Consider the following 13,990-nt stretch of genomic DNA (forward strand, 5'->3'; position numbering starts at 1 on the left):
CAAGGGGCTGGCCTGGGGGTGTCACCCTCTTTGTTCTCTTTCTGCATTGCCAGCACCATGTCCTTCCATTTGCATAACAGATTTTCCCCCGGTGGATTGCAACCTCCCCTCTGCTCCTCATTCATAGACGGATGTGTGAGGAGAGCCATTGAACACAATTTTAAACTATTTTTTTCTTTTTTCACCTCTGCCTAAGCAGCAGATGGGCTTTGTAGTACATGCCTGCTTGATCGCCCCCCAGACATCCCAGGGAGCAATGGGGGAGGCAAAGCGATTTTGGGAAAAGGAGGCTCCTTCCAGAGGAACTATGGGATGGGCTTTGCAGGACATCCCTGCTTGATCGCCCTCCAGACAGCCCAGGGAGCAATGGGGGACGCAAAGCGATTTTGGGAAAAGGAGGCTCCTTCCAGAGGAACTATGGGATGGGCAATGGGGGACGCAAAGCGATTTTCGGAAAGGGAGGCTACTTCCAGAGGAACTATGGGATGGGCTTTGCAGGCCATCCCTGCTTGATCGCCCCACAGACAGCCCAGGGAGCAATGAGGGAGGCAAAGCGATTTTGGGGAATGGAGAGCCTGGACGCCCAGGGATCTGAGGGGGGGGGGGGATCGAGCCTTATCTTCTCTCTTCTCCAAAGATTCTCTCCCCAATAATGAAGCCTGCTGCCTTCTCCTCCTTGATCCGATTTGCCAAGCCTCCTTCTAGTCTGGGGAGACACAACAGAAGAGCCTTGGATGCAGCTGATTTTCATTGGCTGCCCCCCCCCAATACCCCAAGATTTGTGACGTCTGAAGCCTACGCGCTTGATTGACAGCTTGTGGACACAAATGGGAATGGGGAGCAAGTTAATCCACTTTAAAATAAAGCGATTTAAAATAAATGGGAACGAAAACAGGGTCTAAATGAATCGAGGTAATTTGCCCCTTTTGGTAATGGAAACGATGGAAAAAATTCGAATTATTCCCGGAACATAATCCGAATCAGAATCGCGACAATATAATCCATTTTATCTGCCAAGTGGGAACACCCTCTAGTCTCCATAGGGAGAAAATTACAAATTCTGGGAACAGCCACAGAAAAGGCCCTCTCTCTCCTTCCCACCAAATCTATGAATGACTCTTCTGAAGATCTTAGAGTTCTACCAGGCATCATACCAAGTATGATAACCACTGAATTCACTTCCCACTAAGTGTAGAGGTGAAGTGTGAGATTTCCACATGAAGCATCCTGTCTTACCAGGTGCATAATAGATCATAGAAGATCATAGAGTTGGAAGAGACCACAGGGGCCATTGAGTCCAACTCCCTGCCATGCAGGAACACAGAATCAAAGTACCCCTGACAGATGATCATCCAGTCTCTGTTTACAAACAGCCAAAGAAGGAGATTCCATGACATTCTAAGGCAGCATATTGTACTGTGATCTACTAAGGCGCGGTACAGACTGTCAAAAAACGGCGGCCTGCCGGCACCCGTTTTTCCACTGGAGGGAAACCACAGCTGCCAAACTGCATAGCTTCCCTCCAGCAGAAAAAGAACCCATGAAAAGCAGGTTCTTTTTACGCCACAAGGGTGGCATAACAAGTGTGCCACTGGCGCACTCATTATGTAAGCGCCGCATGGTGCTATGTGGATGCTGCACAGTGCTTACATAACAATGGCAGTGCCCATGTATACAGGGTGCCACCATTATTATACCCTCATCACATGCTAGAGTTGCAGGGCGTGTGGGCACTCCGCCCTGAGGCAACCCCAGCACGTGACGAGGGAGTAACAGAGGGCCCGTGTGTACCGGGCCTATGACTCCTAGATCCAATGTGAAGTCGAAGGCTTTCATGGCAGGCATCCATAGTTTTTTGTGGGTTTTTCAGGCTATGTGGTCATGTTCTAGAAGAGTTCATGTTCTGATGACAGATGCTGGTGAAACATCACTCTTCTAGAACATGGCCACATAGCCTGAAAAACCCACAAAAAACTCCTAGATATCTTTTACATGAACTGTTGTCTAGTCAGTGTCTCCCATCCTATATATCTGCATTTCATTTTTTTTTCTGCCCAGGTGTAGGATCTTACATTTCTCCCTGTTGAAATTCATTTTTTAAGCTTTATGCCAGCCCTCTAATCCATCAAGGTCATTTTGAATTTTAATTCTGTCCTTTGGGGAATTAGCAACCCTGCCCAGTTTGGCATCATCTAAAACTTTACTCAGCATGCTTCCTATTCTTTCATTGTACGTCCAAAGCACACTGCAGAAATAATCCAGTTTTAGACCACTTTAACTGCCTTGGCAAAGTGCAAGGGAATCCTGGGAATAGTAGTTTATTGTGGCACCAGAGCTCTCTGATGAGAAGGCTAAATGTCTTACAAAATTACAGTTCCCAAAATTCCCTAGCATTGAGCCAGGGCAGTTAAAGTGGTCTCAAACTGGATTATTTCTGCAGTGTGTTTTGGACTGAAGTCATTGATAAAGATGTTGAATAACACAGGACCCAGTACAGGTCCAGGATGAAGAGGAGCCATAGGTGAGCACACTTTGGGTTCGGTCAGTCAACCAATTACAAATCCACCTAACAGCAGCACTGTCTAAGCCACATTTTACCAGCTTCGTTGCAAGACAATCATGGGGAAGCCTTACAGAAATCAAGATATACTACATCCACAGCATTCCCTTCTTCTACCAAGCCTGTGACTCTATCAAAAAAAGAGATAAGATTAATCTGGTATGACTTGTTTTTGAGAAACCCATGTTGACTCTTAGAGATGGCAGCATTGTTTTCTAAGTAATTACAAACCATCTGTTTAATGATCTATTCCATAATCTTTCTGGGTATTGATGCCAGGCTGACTGGGCAATAATTATTTGGGTCTCCCTTCCCCCCTTTTTGAAGATGGGGACAACATTTTTCCTCTTCCAATCTGTGGGGATTTCTCCTGTTCTCCATAAATTCTCAAAGAAATCATGAGGTAGTGTATCCACTTAGTGTATCTATGGTGGGATACAGACTGCCCCAAAAGGGTGGTCTGCCGGCGCCTTGTTTTGCTGCATTTTTTAAAAGATGCTCCATTTCACTAAATTGATATTTCTGCTTTCCCCCCCCGTTAAATCTCAATATGATTTCTAAAATTTCTAAAATGATTTCTAAAATCTTACAGGCTGGACTCTGGCAGGCCTGTATGGGGAAGACATTTTACAACCAAGTGAGCAATAGTGAAAATAGTGACACTTAGAGATAATAACTGCATCTACCACGATCTCTTTGTCCAGTCTATTTTATATTTCCTATGAAACATGCTGTTGCCATTTTACTAACAGTAAATTGTTTAGACTACTTGATACATGTGCTTTTCTGAGTCTTCAAAACTTAAGTAGAGCAGTGGAAGACAGGGAGTGTTGTAGATGTCTCATCTACAGGGCCCCCATGGGTTGAGGATGAATTGAGGGCAGTATCAACAGCAATCAATCATCACAACTTGGCTAGAACCCTCTTGAAGGACATATACAAGTGGGGCCCCCATTATGTCTGCATATGTACTTTGGGACACTTGCTGCGGAAAGAGGTATCCCATACCTCCTTGTTCATTAGATAAGACAGTGATGTTGGGAAAAGTGGAAGGCACTAGGAGAAGAGGAAGCCTACATTGCAGATGGATTTATTCTATCAAGGAAGCCATGGCCTCATATTTCCATGACCTGAACAGACCTGTTATTGACCAGGGCTTTTAGAGGTATATTGTTGATAGGGTTGTCGTAGGTTAGAGCACAAATAACCCCTTCTGCAAAGCCTCTCATCCTGGATTGTCAACAGCAGCCAGGGATGTTTCAGGCCTAGTTCCATGCCCTTGATCATCGATTGGTTGAGTATTTGGCTGTGCTCATGAATCCAGAGAAGAAAGAACAGCTTTATGCTGGGGCACAGGTTACTTTCTCTTCCCTAAGTAAAACATACCCGTGTGCACCCCTGCAGCAAATGAGTGGCTAATGGGATACAGCTGCATTCACATACGCCCAACTGCTGTTGCACACCCAGGGAGTAGGAGAGAAAGAGGATCCTTTGCCTCCCACCGATGGCAAATCTGTGGAGGTTTTTACATTGCCAGAATGCTTACTGGATCTCATCCCCAATATGATACCTATGCATTTCACACCTTTAAACGTGCTTGTACAAACTGTAACTATATAGCATCCTTTGGTCTCTGTTTTTCCACAGCAGTTTGATTGCTATTTTTAATGATTAGTCTGGAACAATTAAGAGCTGAGTCTCTCAACTAATGTGACAAGTAAATTCCACTTTTAAACCCCAACAACCTGGTGGTGCAGTGGTTAAATGACTGTACTGCAGCCACTCACTCAGAAACCACAAGGCTGCGAGTTCAATACCAACCAGGTCTCTGACTCTGTTTAGGCTTGCATCCTTCTGAGGAACAAATTACGTTGTTTCTGAGTAGGATCTGAACCTATGGATTCTATTTAAAAGAAAGGGATTTTTAGCTAAATATTAGAAAGAACATCCTGACCATCTTGAGCTGTTAAATGTTAGAAGAAACTGCCTTATTAGATTTCTTTAAATGAAGTTAAGAGTCCATCTACTAGGGATGTGAAGTCCTTTGAGATATTTTGAGCTCTAGGATGTTGTGCTAAATGCAGTTGTTAATCCCAACCAAGATAGACCCATTCAGTGAATGAGATTTTTAAAGCCAATATATATGGATGTTCTATTGGATCTACTCTAGTTGGGAATAACAATAGAATTAATCTCTGCATGATTCTGTCAACATGTATGAGTTGTCTTCCTGGAATTACAAGAAACATATGAAAATCTGATATATGAGGAGTACATATTGCTTAGAATATTTTAGCCATTTTTATTACGCTGGCTATTTGCTGCAATAAATGTAATGTAATGCCATTTTATAAGTAATAATGAAATTACAACATAACAGCATTTTAGGCATGCTTATAAATAATAAAAAACCAATGTTATGAACTACTCTATATGTTAATATGGCAACACAGAGAAAACAATATGTAAAGTATGTTTCAGGTGGTATTCGCTTGTAAACTAGGTGAGCATATGGGCCTTCCCTACATTGTCAAGACCACTGCACCATAGAGCCCACTGAGCATTCTTTATTGTGACTGGCAAAGTCTCTGTGCATAACTGGCTGAAAACGAATGAAATATTTCACTCTTTGAAATGTTTTGATGCACCTGAATTTCATTATGAATACATTAAAACAGCCTGCTCCTCACAGCTCTAATAATGATCCAGGCAAAGAGACAGAGTTAGAAACCCCTCAGATGTTGTTGTTGTTGGTTGCCTTCAAGTTGTTTCTGACTTATGGCATCCCTAAGGCAACGTGATCATGGGGTTTTCTTGTCAAGATTTGTTGAGAGTGGATTTGCCTTGTCTTCCTCTGAGGCTGAGAGTATATGACTTGCTCAAGGCCACCCGGTGGGTTTCATGGTGGAAATCGAATCCTGATCTCCAGAGTGGTAGTCCAACATTCAAACCACTACACCATGCTGGCTCACCAAGAGAAAAAACAAACAAACCTCAAATCTGTGTGAGACACATGGCCCCAAACCATCCAACACTCAAACTACTAGGCCAGCCCAGATATATTGGATCCCAAGTACCACCATGCAAAGGGTGCTGGGAATTGCAGTCCAAGGCATCCAAAATGCTGGGACACACACACACACATGTATGTGTTTAAAAGCAGGGCCTTTCAGGCTGCCTCTGCACTGCAGGAAATAACCCAGTTTGACACCACTTTCACTGTTCAGGCTTAATGCTAGGGAATTCTGGGAACTGTAGCTTTTATTTTATTTTATATTCTTTATTCACAATAATTCCAGCATATGAAACCATGTAAAACTACTAAAACCCCCATATCATAACCATACATCCTACAACAAAGCAGTTCCATATAAAATACCCAGTCTTATCATACAGTCTTTAAACATACATTAAACATATATTGTTTTACCTAAACATAGGCTTATTGTCATAGGAAGTTAGAGGAGGTAGAATAATGAAACAATTTGAGTGGAAGGTTAGATTTAAGGGCAGTATAAATCTGAAAAAAATGTTATTACAATGGTTGTACAGTTGGCCCTCCTCATTTGTGTTTTTGATTATATGCAGTTTGATTAATATGCTCTCTCTAGGAATCTCTAGGACCTCCAGAGCAGTTCTCCTAGACGTTGACCACAAAGTTGTGCTGGATAACCTAGAAGTTCCTAGAGAAAACACTTCTCTAGGCATTTGTAGGTCCTCCAGCATGATTCTGTGATCAACTTCTGGCAGATGTTGACCACAGAGTTGCACTGGAGGACCTGGCAATTCCTAGAGAGGTGTTCTGTTACGTAAACAGAATAGTATTTTTTTTATTTGTGGTTTTTCCACATTCATGGGGGTCCTTTACCCCTAACTTCAGTGAATGAGACGGGATCACTGTATTATGGGAACTGTAGTTTTGTGAGACATTTAGCCTTCCCTGTCCAAGAGCTCTGGTGCCACAACAAACTACAATCCCCCTAGCACTGAGCCAGGGCAGTTAAAGCAGCCTCAAAGTGGATGCTTTCAGCAGTGTGTTTGGGACCCTAGTTAAGTCAGGAGAGATCTTTCCATTTGGGAAACAGGTTTCTAAATTCTCTGAAGATGCTAGCCAGAGAGGCTGAAAAACCCACAATAAACTAGGTTTCTAAATCTTACCCTTTATGAACACCTCACTTAGGAACCTGCTACATATAGGTACAATTTTTAAATGAATTTTTAAAAGAAACCCACAGTCTGACACATTGAGAACAGTCAGAATATAGGCCCACTCCAATACACTAAATAATGGCATAGCTTTATGCACCTGCCTTTATCTCAATAGAGCTATATGGTAGAGAGGATTCACAAAGGCCCTTTTCTATTGAACAATGTTCTATTTGAAGGGAATGCAGAATCAGCACCAGGGACAGCGTCTGCCTCCCTCCAGCCTCAGTCCTTCCATCTTCAGCACCACCGTTTTGCTGGACAGCTCTTCTTCCCTCTCCAGTGTAGGCAAGGGGGGCAGTTTTCCACATACACTTGTTCTCCCACATTAGCTGGGATTAGGGTCACAGGACCCCCTTGAATGTGGAAAAACGCTATTTACCGGAGAGAACACCGCTCTAGGAATCTCTAGGTCCTCCAGTGCAACTCTGTGCTCAGCGTATACCAGACACTTAACTGAGTTGGAGGCGCTACAAAGGCCTAGTGAAGTGTTCTCTCTAGGTATCTCTAGGTCCTTCAGTGCGATTTTGGGTTAAAAAGATGACCACAGAGTTGTGCCGGAGGACCTAGATATTCCTGGAGAGAACATAGGAATAAAATCTGTGAATAATCAAAGCCACAAAGCCAAGGCTGCAAACGTGGAGGAAGGAGTGTACCTTGACCCACAAGAAGCTTGACCAACAAGGAGGGGAGGCTTGATTTTACAAGAGAATCCAATGCAATACCTATATTATATTATATTATATTATATTATATTATATTATATTAAGGAGTTGCATTGGATCCTCTTGTAAAATCAAGCCTCCCCTCCTTGTTGGTCTACTTCTCTGGACTACTTCCTCCTTCCTCTTGGTTGTAACATCCCACATCCCTTCCCACACACACCCTCTCCACTTTTTGAACTGAAGCCTGGCACAAGGGGCAGGTTTCTCTTTCTGGCATTAAACTGGGAGGAGGGAACCCCTAAGAAACCTGCCTATAATCTTAGTATGGGGGAGACCTGTGTAATTTCCCAACCCAAGATTGAAAGCAAAAAACCCACAGCAACACCCATCATCCTGTCAAAAAGACTCTACCTCCTGTCCCTGCCATCTCACCCACGGATGGAAGAGACTGGGAGGAAGAGAAAGGGAGAGGAGGAAGGAAGGCTTGTGGCTGTTGTGTGCCTTCCAGCCTAAGGCAACCCTTAGCAAGATTTGTTGAAAGGTTGGTGCTTTTTTTGGCCTTTGCTTCCCTCTGAGGCTGAGAGAGTGTGACTTGCCCATTGGGGGCTTCATGGCTGGGATTGGAACCCTGCTTTCCAGAGTCATAGTCCAGTGGGCATCCCAGTCCACTGGGTGCCTTTAAGTTATTTCTGATTTATGCTGATTTTTTTTGGAGCAAGAATTCTTCAGAGGGGGTGGTTGCCAAGGCCATCCTCTGGAGGCTGAGAGAGTGTGCCTTGCCCAAGGCTCCCCAGTAGGCTTCCATGGTCGAGTTTCAAGGCTCAAAAGCACTATTTGCTGGAGCTCTGCCATGGCTTCCCCTTTGGCCATTGCTGGAGCAAGGCGAGGGCGCCTGCGCCATCCGCTTCGTCAAGAGAGACACGACACGCCCGGGCAAAGCGCCACCATGATCCCCTTTATCGTCCCCACCATCCTCCCTTCCCCAGCATCCCAGGCTTCCTCTTCCTAGCTTACCCTCCGGCCTCTTTGGCTCTGGCCAGGGGTGCAAACACCCAAAACCTCCATGATCTGATGGCTTGACACACAAAGCATTTTTTTTTAAAAAAACGATGATGGTGATGATGATGATGGGGGTAGCACAAAGGCCAAAAGACAGACCTGGGGTGGGTGGGGAGGAGGACTAGGTATCCCAGATGATGATGATGATGATGATGATGATGATGATGATGATGATGATGATGGGGGTGGCACAAAAGCAAAGAGACAGGCCTGAGGGTGGTTGGGGAGGAGGACTAGGTATCACAGATTGTGGATTTAGTAATGACACCCCCTCCACTCTCTCTCTCTCTCTCTCTCTCTCTCTCTCTCTCTCTTTTTTTTTTTTGCTTGAGTCTCTTACATTGGAGCTGTTGATGGTAACCAAAGATGATGAGGACATTTCCCCCCATCTGCCACCGCCTTTCCTCCTAACCCTGTGCATCCTTCATCTCGATCCCCAGCCAGCAAAAGGGGTGGGTGGGGTGGGGTGAGAAATGAATGAATGAATGAATAATATTTAATAAATCCTCCTCCTCCTCCTCTTCCTCATCCTCCCGGCAATCATGGAAGCACTTACCTGAACCCCGCGTGGAACATGTACATCCTGGGCACCCCGGTGTTGGCATACTTGGGGGTGGTGAAGATGTTGTCCTTTTTCAAGGACACGTAGCTGATGAAGGATAAGATCAGGAGCGCCACGCTGAGCATCACCAGACCCAGGACGCTGACCACCCGGACCATCTTGCAGCTTCTCATGCCGGGTGGGGGGAGGGAGAGAGAAAGTGTGGGTGGATCGGTTGTGTATGTGTGTTCGTATGTGGGGGGGGGGAATGTGGGGAAGGGGTAGGAGCAAATAAAAATAAAAAACCACCCCACCCCACACACACCACCTGATTGTGAGCTGGGAGAGCTACATTGGAGTTCACCCACAGCCAGAAAGCAGGGAGGGCAAGGATGGCGTGTGTGTGTCTGCTTGTGTGTGTGGCAGTGTGGTGGAAGAGGGGGAAGGGGGGAAAACGCACATATGCATCTCTCTCTCCCTCTCTGCTAAAGGATTAATTCAAAGCACACACACGCAAGGAAGCCAAGAGTTAGGGAAAATCTCACATGCATGTGTGTGTGTGTGTGTGTGTGTGTGGTAGGAGCTGCAATGTTGAAATGGCAGCAGATGGGGGTGGGTGCAAATCAAGAAATAAATAGGTGGAACCTGCCGGAAATTAAAAAAAAAGGCTGCCAGATCCTGCTTCCTGTATGCAAGGAACGCCAGATCTCAGCATTGCCTGAAGGGAGGTCCCATTGAAAAGCATTAGGGCAGATCGCAGAGACTGGGCATCCCAGTATCCTCAGGGAGTTCTCCTTGGCACCGAATCCTGAGCCTGATTCGGAGGGGAGGGTGCTCAATTCTCTGCCCAAATGCCACCCACTCAACAGGAAGCACATGCAAGAGATCCCCCCCCCCCCCTCCATTAAAACACACTGCTGTCCTAAAAGATGGCCTGAGGGTTTGGATATGGGCACAAATTCCACCTGGGGGAGATAGTGGGAGGGCACGGGCAGCCCCCTAATTCTGTGCCCCACTCCCAGGGACACAGGATGGAGCCTGGCCAGACTCCAGCAAGTCCATGCCTTACCACAGTAAGACAGAAGCTTTTAAGGTTTCTGTTCAAAACAAAACAAGACAGCAAGAACCTTCTCAGAATGCTGGCAGGGGAATTGGAAGCAGTGCATCACTTAAAGGTGTGTGTGTGTGTGTAATGGACCAGGTTCCAGCCTGTGTAGAGGCCTGCCTCTTTCACCTGGAATGAAACCCTTTTTCAATATAAAATGATGATAATAAAATAAATAAATAAATAAATAAATACACTCCGTACATGCTCAGAAGCATTTTCATTGCAGAATATTATTAGCCTAGATCTATTCCTTTTAAGAAGAGGTGTAGTCAAATAAGGTAGGAGGGGCTAGTGCCAAATGGGCATGGTTACAGGAGGGGTATAGGTCCAAATACGGTGGTACCTATTAGAAGCATTAAAGCCAGGTATTCTAAACAAATCCCAGCAGAATTAAGAATCTGACTTTTGGATGTTTGTTGTTGTTGTCAACTGCCCTTGACTCATGGTGACCCAGTGAGTGAGACATCTCCAAGCCTACCCCCATCTGCTTAGGTCTTGTAGATTGAAGCCTGTGACCTCCCTGATTGACTCTATCCATAAGGCTTTTGGTCTTCTTTTCTTTCTTCAGCTCCCTCCCTTTCCTAGCATAATTGTCTTTTCTAATGAGTCTTGCCTTCTTATGATGTGGCCAAAGTACAACAGCCTCAGTTTGGTCATCTTGGCTTCCAGGCTTGATCTGCTCAAGAACCCATTTGTTTGTCTTTTTGGCTGTTCATGGTTCCTGGGTGTTCTCAGCAGTCTTCACCAGCTTGTAGTAGTAGTAGTAGTAGTTATTTTTAGATGCCCTTGAGTCAACCTTGATTCATGGTGACCCTGTGGATCATGTCCCTCATTGAGCAGGAAATTTGGTGTGTGTGTGTGTGTGTGTGTGTGGAAAGTGTGTGTGTAATGAGATAACATCTACAATTTTTAAGTAGCTCTGGTTATTGAGCAAATATAAAGTCTGGGTATGAAATCTATGAAAATAAGTTCTGAGGAACATGTCTACCATATCTACTTCCAAGTTCCATCAGTGGGTTGTAAGATAAAGAATTTCTACCTGAAACTGAAACATTAAATTCTTTCCTTGAGTCCCTTCACTCCCTCAAACCGCTATTCAGTTTTACTGCTGCTAGTAAACTATATAACCTCTCTCTCTTTGCATGTCCATAATGATGATGATGATGATGATAATTTATACCCCGCTTCTCCATTAAGATCGAGGCGGTTAACAACATTAAAACATTAACATTCAATAAAATACATTGCCACAGAAACCCACCCACCCACCATAACCAATAAATCATTATTAAAAACAATACCTAAACAATTGGACATACAGAAAACTGGCTAAGGTGAAGGTTTGTCACACATTTATTTATGACAGTCTTCACCAACTTGATTGGCAGCCTCCAGACCAGCCTTCCTCAATTTTACACCCTCCAGATATGTTGCACCACAACTCCCATCATTTCAAGTCAGCATATTGTTCATTATTATTATTAACCTTTATTTATAAAGCGCTGTAAATTTACACAGCTCTGTACATACAATCTTTTAATTAGGCAGTTCCCTGCCCTCAGGCTTACAATCTAAAAAGACACGACACAAAAGAGAAGGGAGTGGTGGAGGGGAAGGGGATGAGGTCCAGCAGTTCTTCTCTACCTCCAAGGCCTGGACCAAGGCAGATGGAATGGAGGGAGGGCTTGGCTTCTTAATGGATGGGTAAACTTCTTCCAGGGAGGCCTGTTGGAGTTAGCCTGCCTCTCTAGTAGGATAATATATATAAAATACATAGCAATACAGGAAATGATTCAATAAAACAGGCAACAAAAGAACATCAAATAGCAAGTGACAGTTATGCAATGCCTGGGAACGCTTCTATGAACAGGATGGTCTTCAATTCCATTTTGAAGCTGGTTAATTCCGTTTTGAAGCTGATGGCTTTTGCTTGCAGGAGAAGAAGGTTCCAGGAGTGAGGGGCAGCGAGTGAAAAGGGGCGAATCCGAGATGGGGCAAAGGAAATCCTGGGCTGGGACAGCAGACCTTGACTACCAGAACGGAGGGCCCTAGTGGGAAGGTGAGGAGAAATAAGGTCTGATAAGTAAGGAGGGGCCAGCCCATGGAGGGCTTTAAACGTCAGCAGCAGGAGCTTGTACTGAATGCGGAAAGGGAGGGGGAGCCAGAGAAGGGATGCCAACACAGGAGAGATGTGGTCAGAGCGGTGGGTGGATGTGATAATGCATGCAGCTGAATGCTGGACAGAGATTAAAGGATGGAGGTGAGAAAGAGGAAGCCCAGCCAGGAGGATGTTATAATAATCCAGTCGTGAGACCACTAGGGCATGGACCAGGATCTTGGCAGTAGAGGTGGAGAGATATGGTCGGATTTTGGCAATATTGTATAAGAAGAATCTACAGGCCTTGGCTGTGGTCTGGATCTGAGGGATACACGACAGAGAAGAATCAAAGATAAAACCAAGACTGCGGGCTTGCTGGACGGGTTGAATAGAAATGTTGTCCACAGAGACAGAAAAGGAGTGTTGAAGGGTGGACTTAGGAGGAAAGACAAGAAGCTCCGTCTTGGAAATGTTGAGCTTCGAACGCCGATGGCGCATCCAATGTGAGTCAGCCGTGAGACAAGAAGAAACTTGCTGTTCAAGTCTTGGAGAAAGGTCAGGGGTGGAAAGATACAACTGGGTGTCATTGGCATACAGATGGTAGGAAAAACCAAAAGAGCTAATGAGTTTACCTAAGGACAGTGTGTATAGAGAAAACAGAAGGGGACCCAGAACAGAGCCCTGGGGAACTCCAACAGATAAGGGAACAGAGGATGAAGTCTGACCATCTGTGACCACTGCAAAAGATCTGCCTGACAAATAAGATCTAAACCAGTCAAGAACAGTCTGAGAACCCAAGGTCAGAGAGTATATCAACTAGAAGACAGTGATCAACGGTATCAAAGGGTGCAGACAAATCAAGAAGGATGAGAACAGAGTAAAGGCCATTAGCCTTGGCCTGTAAAAGGTCATTCGAGATCTTAGTGAGAGCTGTCTCTGTAGAATGCCTTGAGCGGAAACCAGACTGAAACTGATCAAGGATGGAGTTGGCTTCAAGAAACTCAAGACAGCGAGAATAAACAACCCGTTCCAAAACTTTAGAAAGAAAGAAGAAGAGAAATTGGACGATAGCTAGACAAAGAGGAGGTGTCAAGAGAAGTTTTTTTCAGAATTGGGGAAATGAGAGCATGTTTGAAGTCCGACGGGAAGGAGTCTGTAGAGAGAGAGAGATTGAAGATATGGAGAAGCGAGGGCAGAAAAGAAGGAGCTATAGAAATTAGAAGACGAGTAGGAATTGGATCAAGAGGACAGGTTGCAGGTTTGCAAGAGTTCAGAATGATAGGAACTGTGGTGCCACACACCTGTGGAAGAATGGAAGGAGACAAAGTCCCATGCACTGTGTGATGGTCCAAAATTTTCAAAACGCCCAAGGCCTGCCTTCTAATACTTAGAAAGTCCACGTTGACTGAGAATGCATACTGCAACTCCAGAAATTTCTGATATTTGCCCCTGAAGAAGGCCAGCTGGTGATAAGGCAAAAGAAGTAGTTTTATTTTTTTAAAATATTTTTTTTGGACCATCACATAATGTGTGGGATTTGTCTCCTTCCATTCTTCTACTGTGAATACCTGCTTCCTAGTTTTTTGTTCTGTTTTTGCCACACACCTGGAGGACATCAAATTGAGACAGCCTGATTTAGGTGGGTTACAGACCTCCAAAAAGTGGCGGTCTGGCTCCGCCTCCACTTGCAGCGTCCGGGAGCCGCAGCCTTTAAACCGCGTGGCTCCTGGACGCTGCAGAGAAGGAGCGCGGA

The 13,990-nt window shown here is 44.8% G+C and overlaps 1 protein-coding gene across 1 annotated transcript in view; it reads right to left on the reverse strand.

Moving 5' to 3' along the window:
• LOC149324162 (alpha-N-acetylneuraminate alpha-2,8-sialyltransferase ST8SIA3) overlaps positions 1 to 9,689 on the reverse strand; it is a 31,608-nt gene extending 21,919 nt beyond the window's left edge. The window contains exon 1 of the mRNA XM_089497255.1: positions 9,047 to 9,689. Within this exon, the coding sequence (XP_089353381.1) occupies positions 9,047 to 9,225 (179 nt within the window). The 5' untranslated portion in view covers positions 9,226 to 9,689. The remainder of the gene's footprint in view (positions 1 to 9,046) is intronic.
• Positions 9,690 to 13,990: the final 4,301 nt, after the last annotated feature.

This window comes from Sceloporus occidentalis, unplaced genomic scaffold, assembly GCF_023333645.1.
Source record: "Sceloporus occidentalis isolate IW3139 unplaced genomic scaffold, rSceOcc1.0.p SCAF_1, whole genome shotgun sequence".
Lineage (NCBI taxonomy): Eukaryota > Metazoa > Chordata > Lepidosauria > Squamata > Phrynosomatidae > Sceloporus > Sceloporus occidentalis.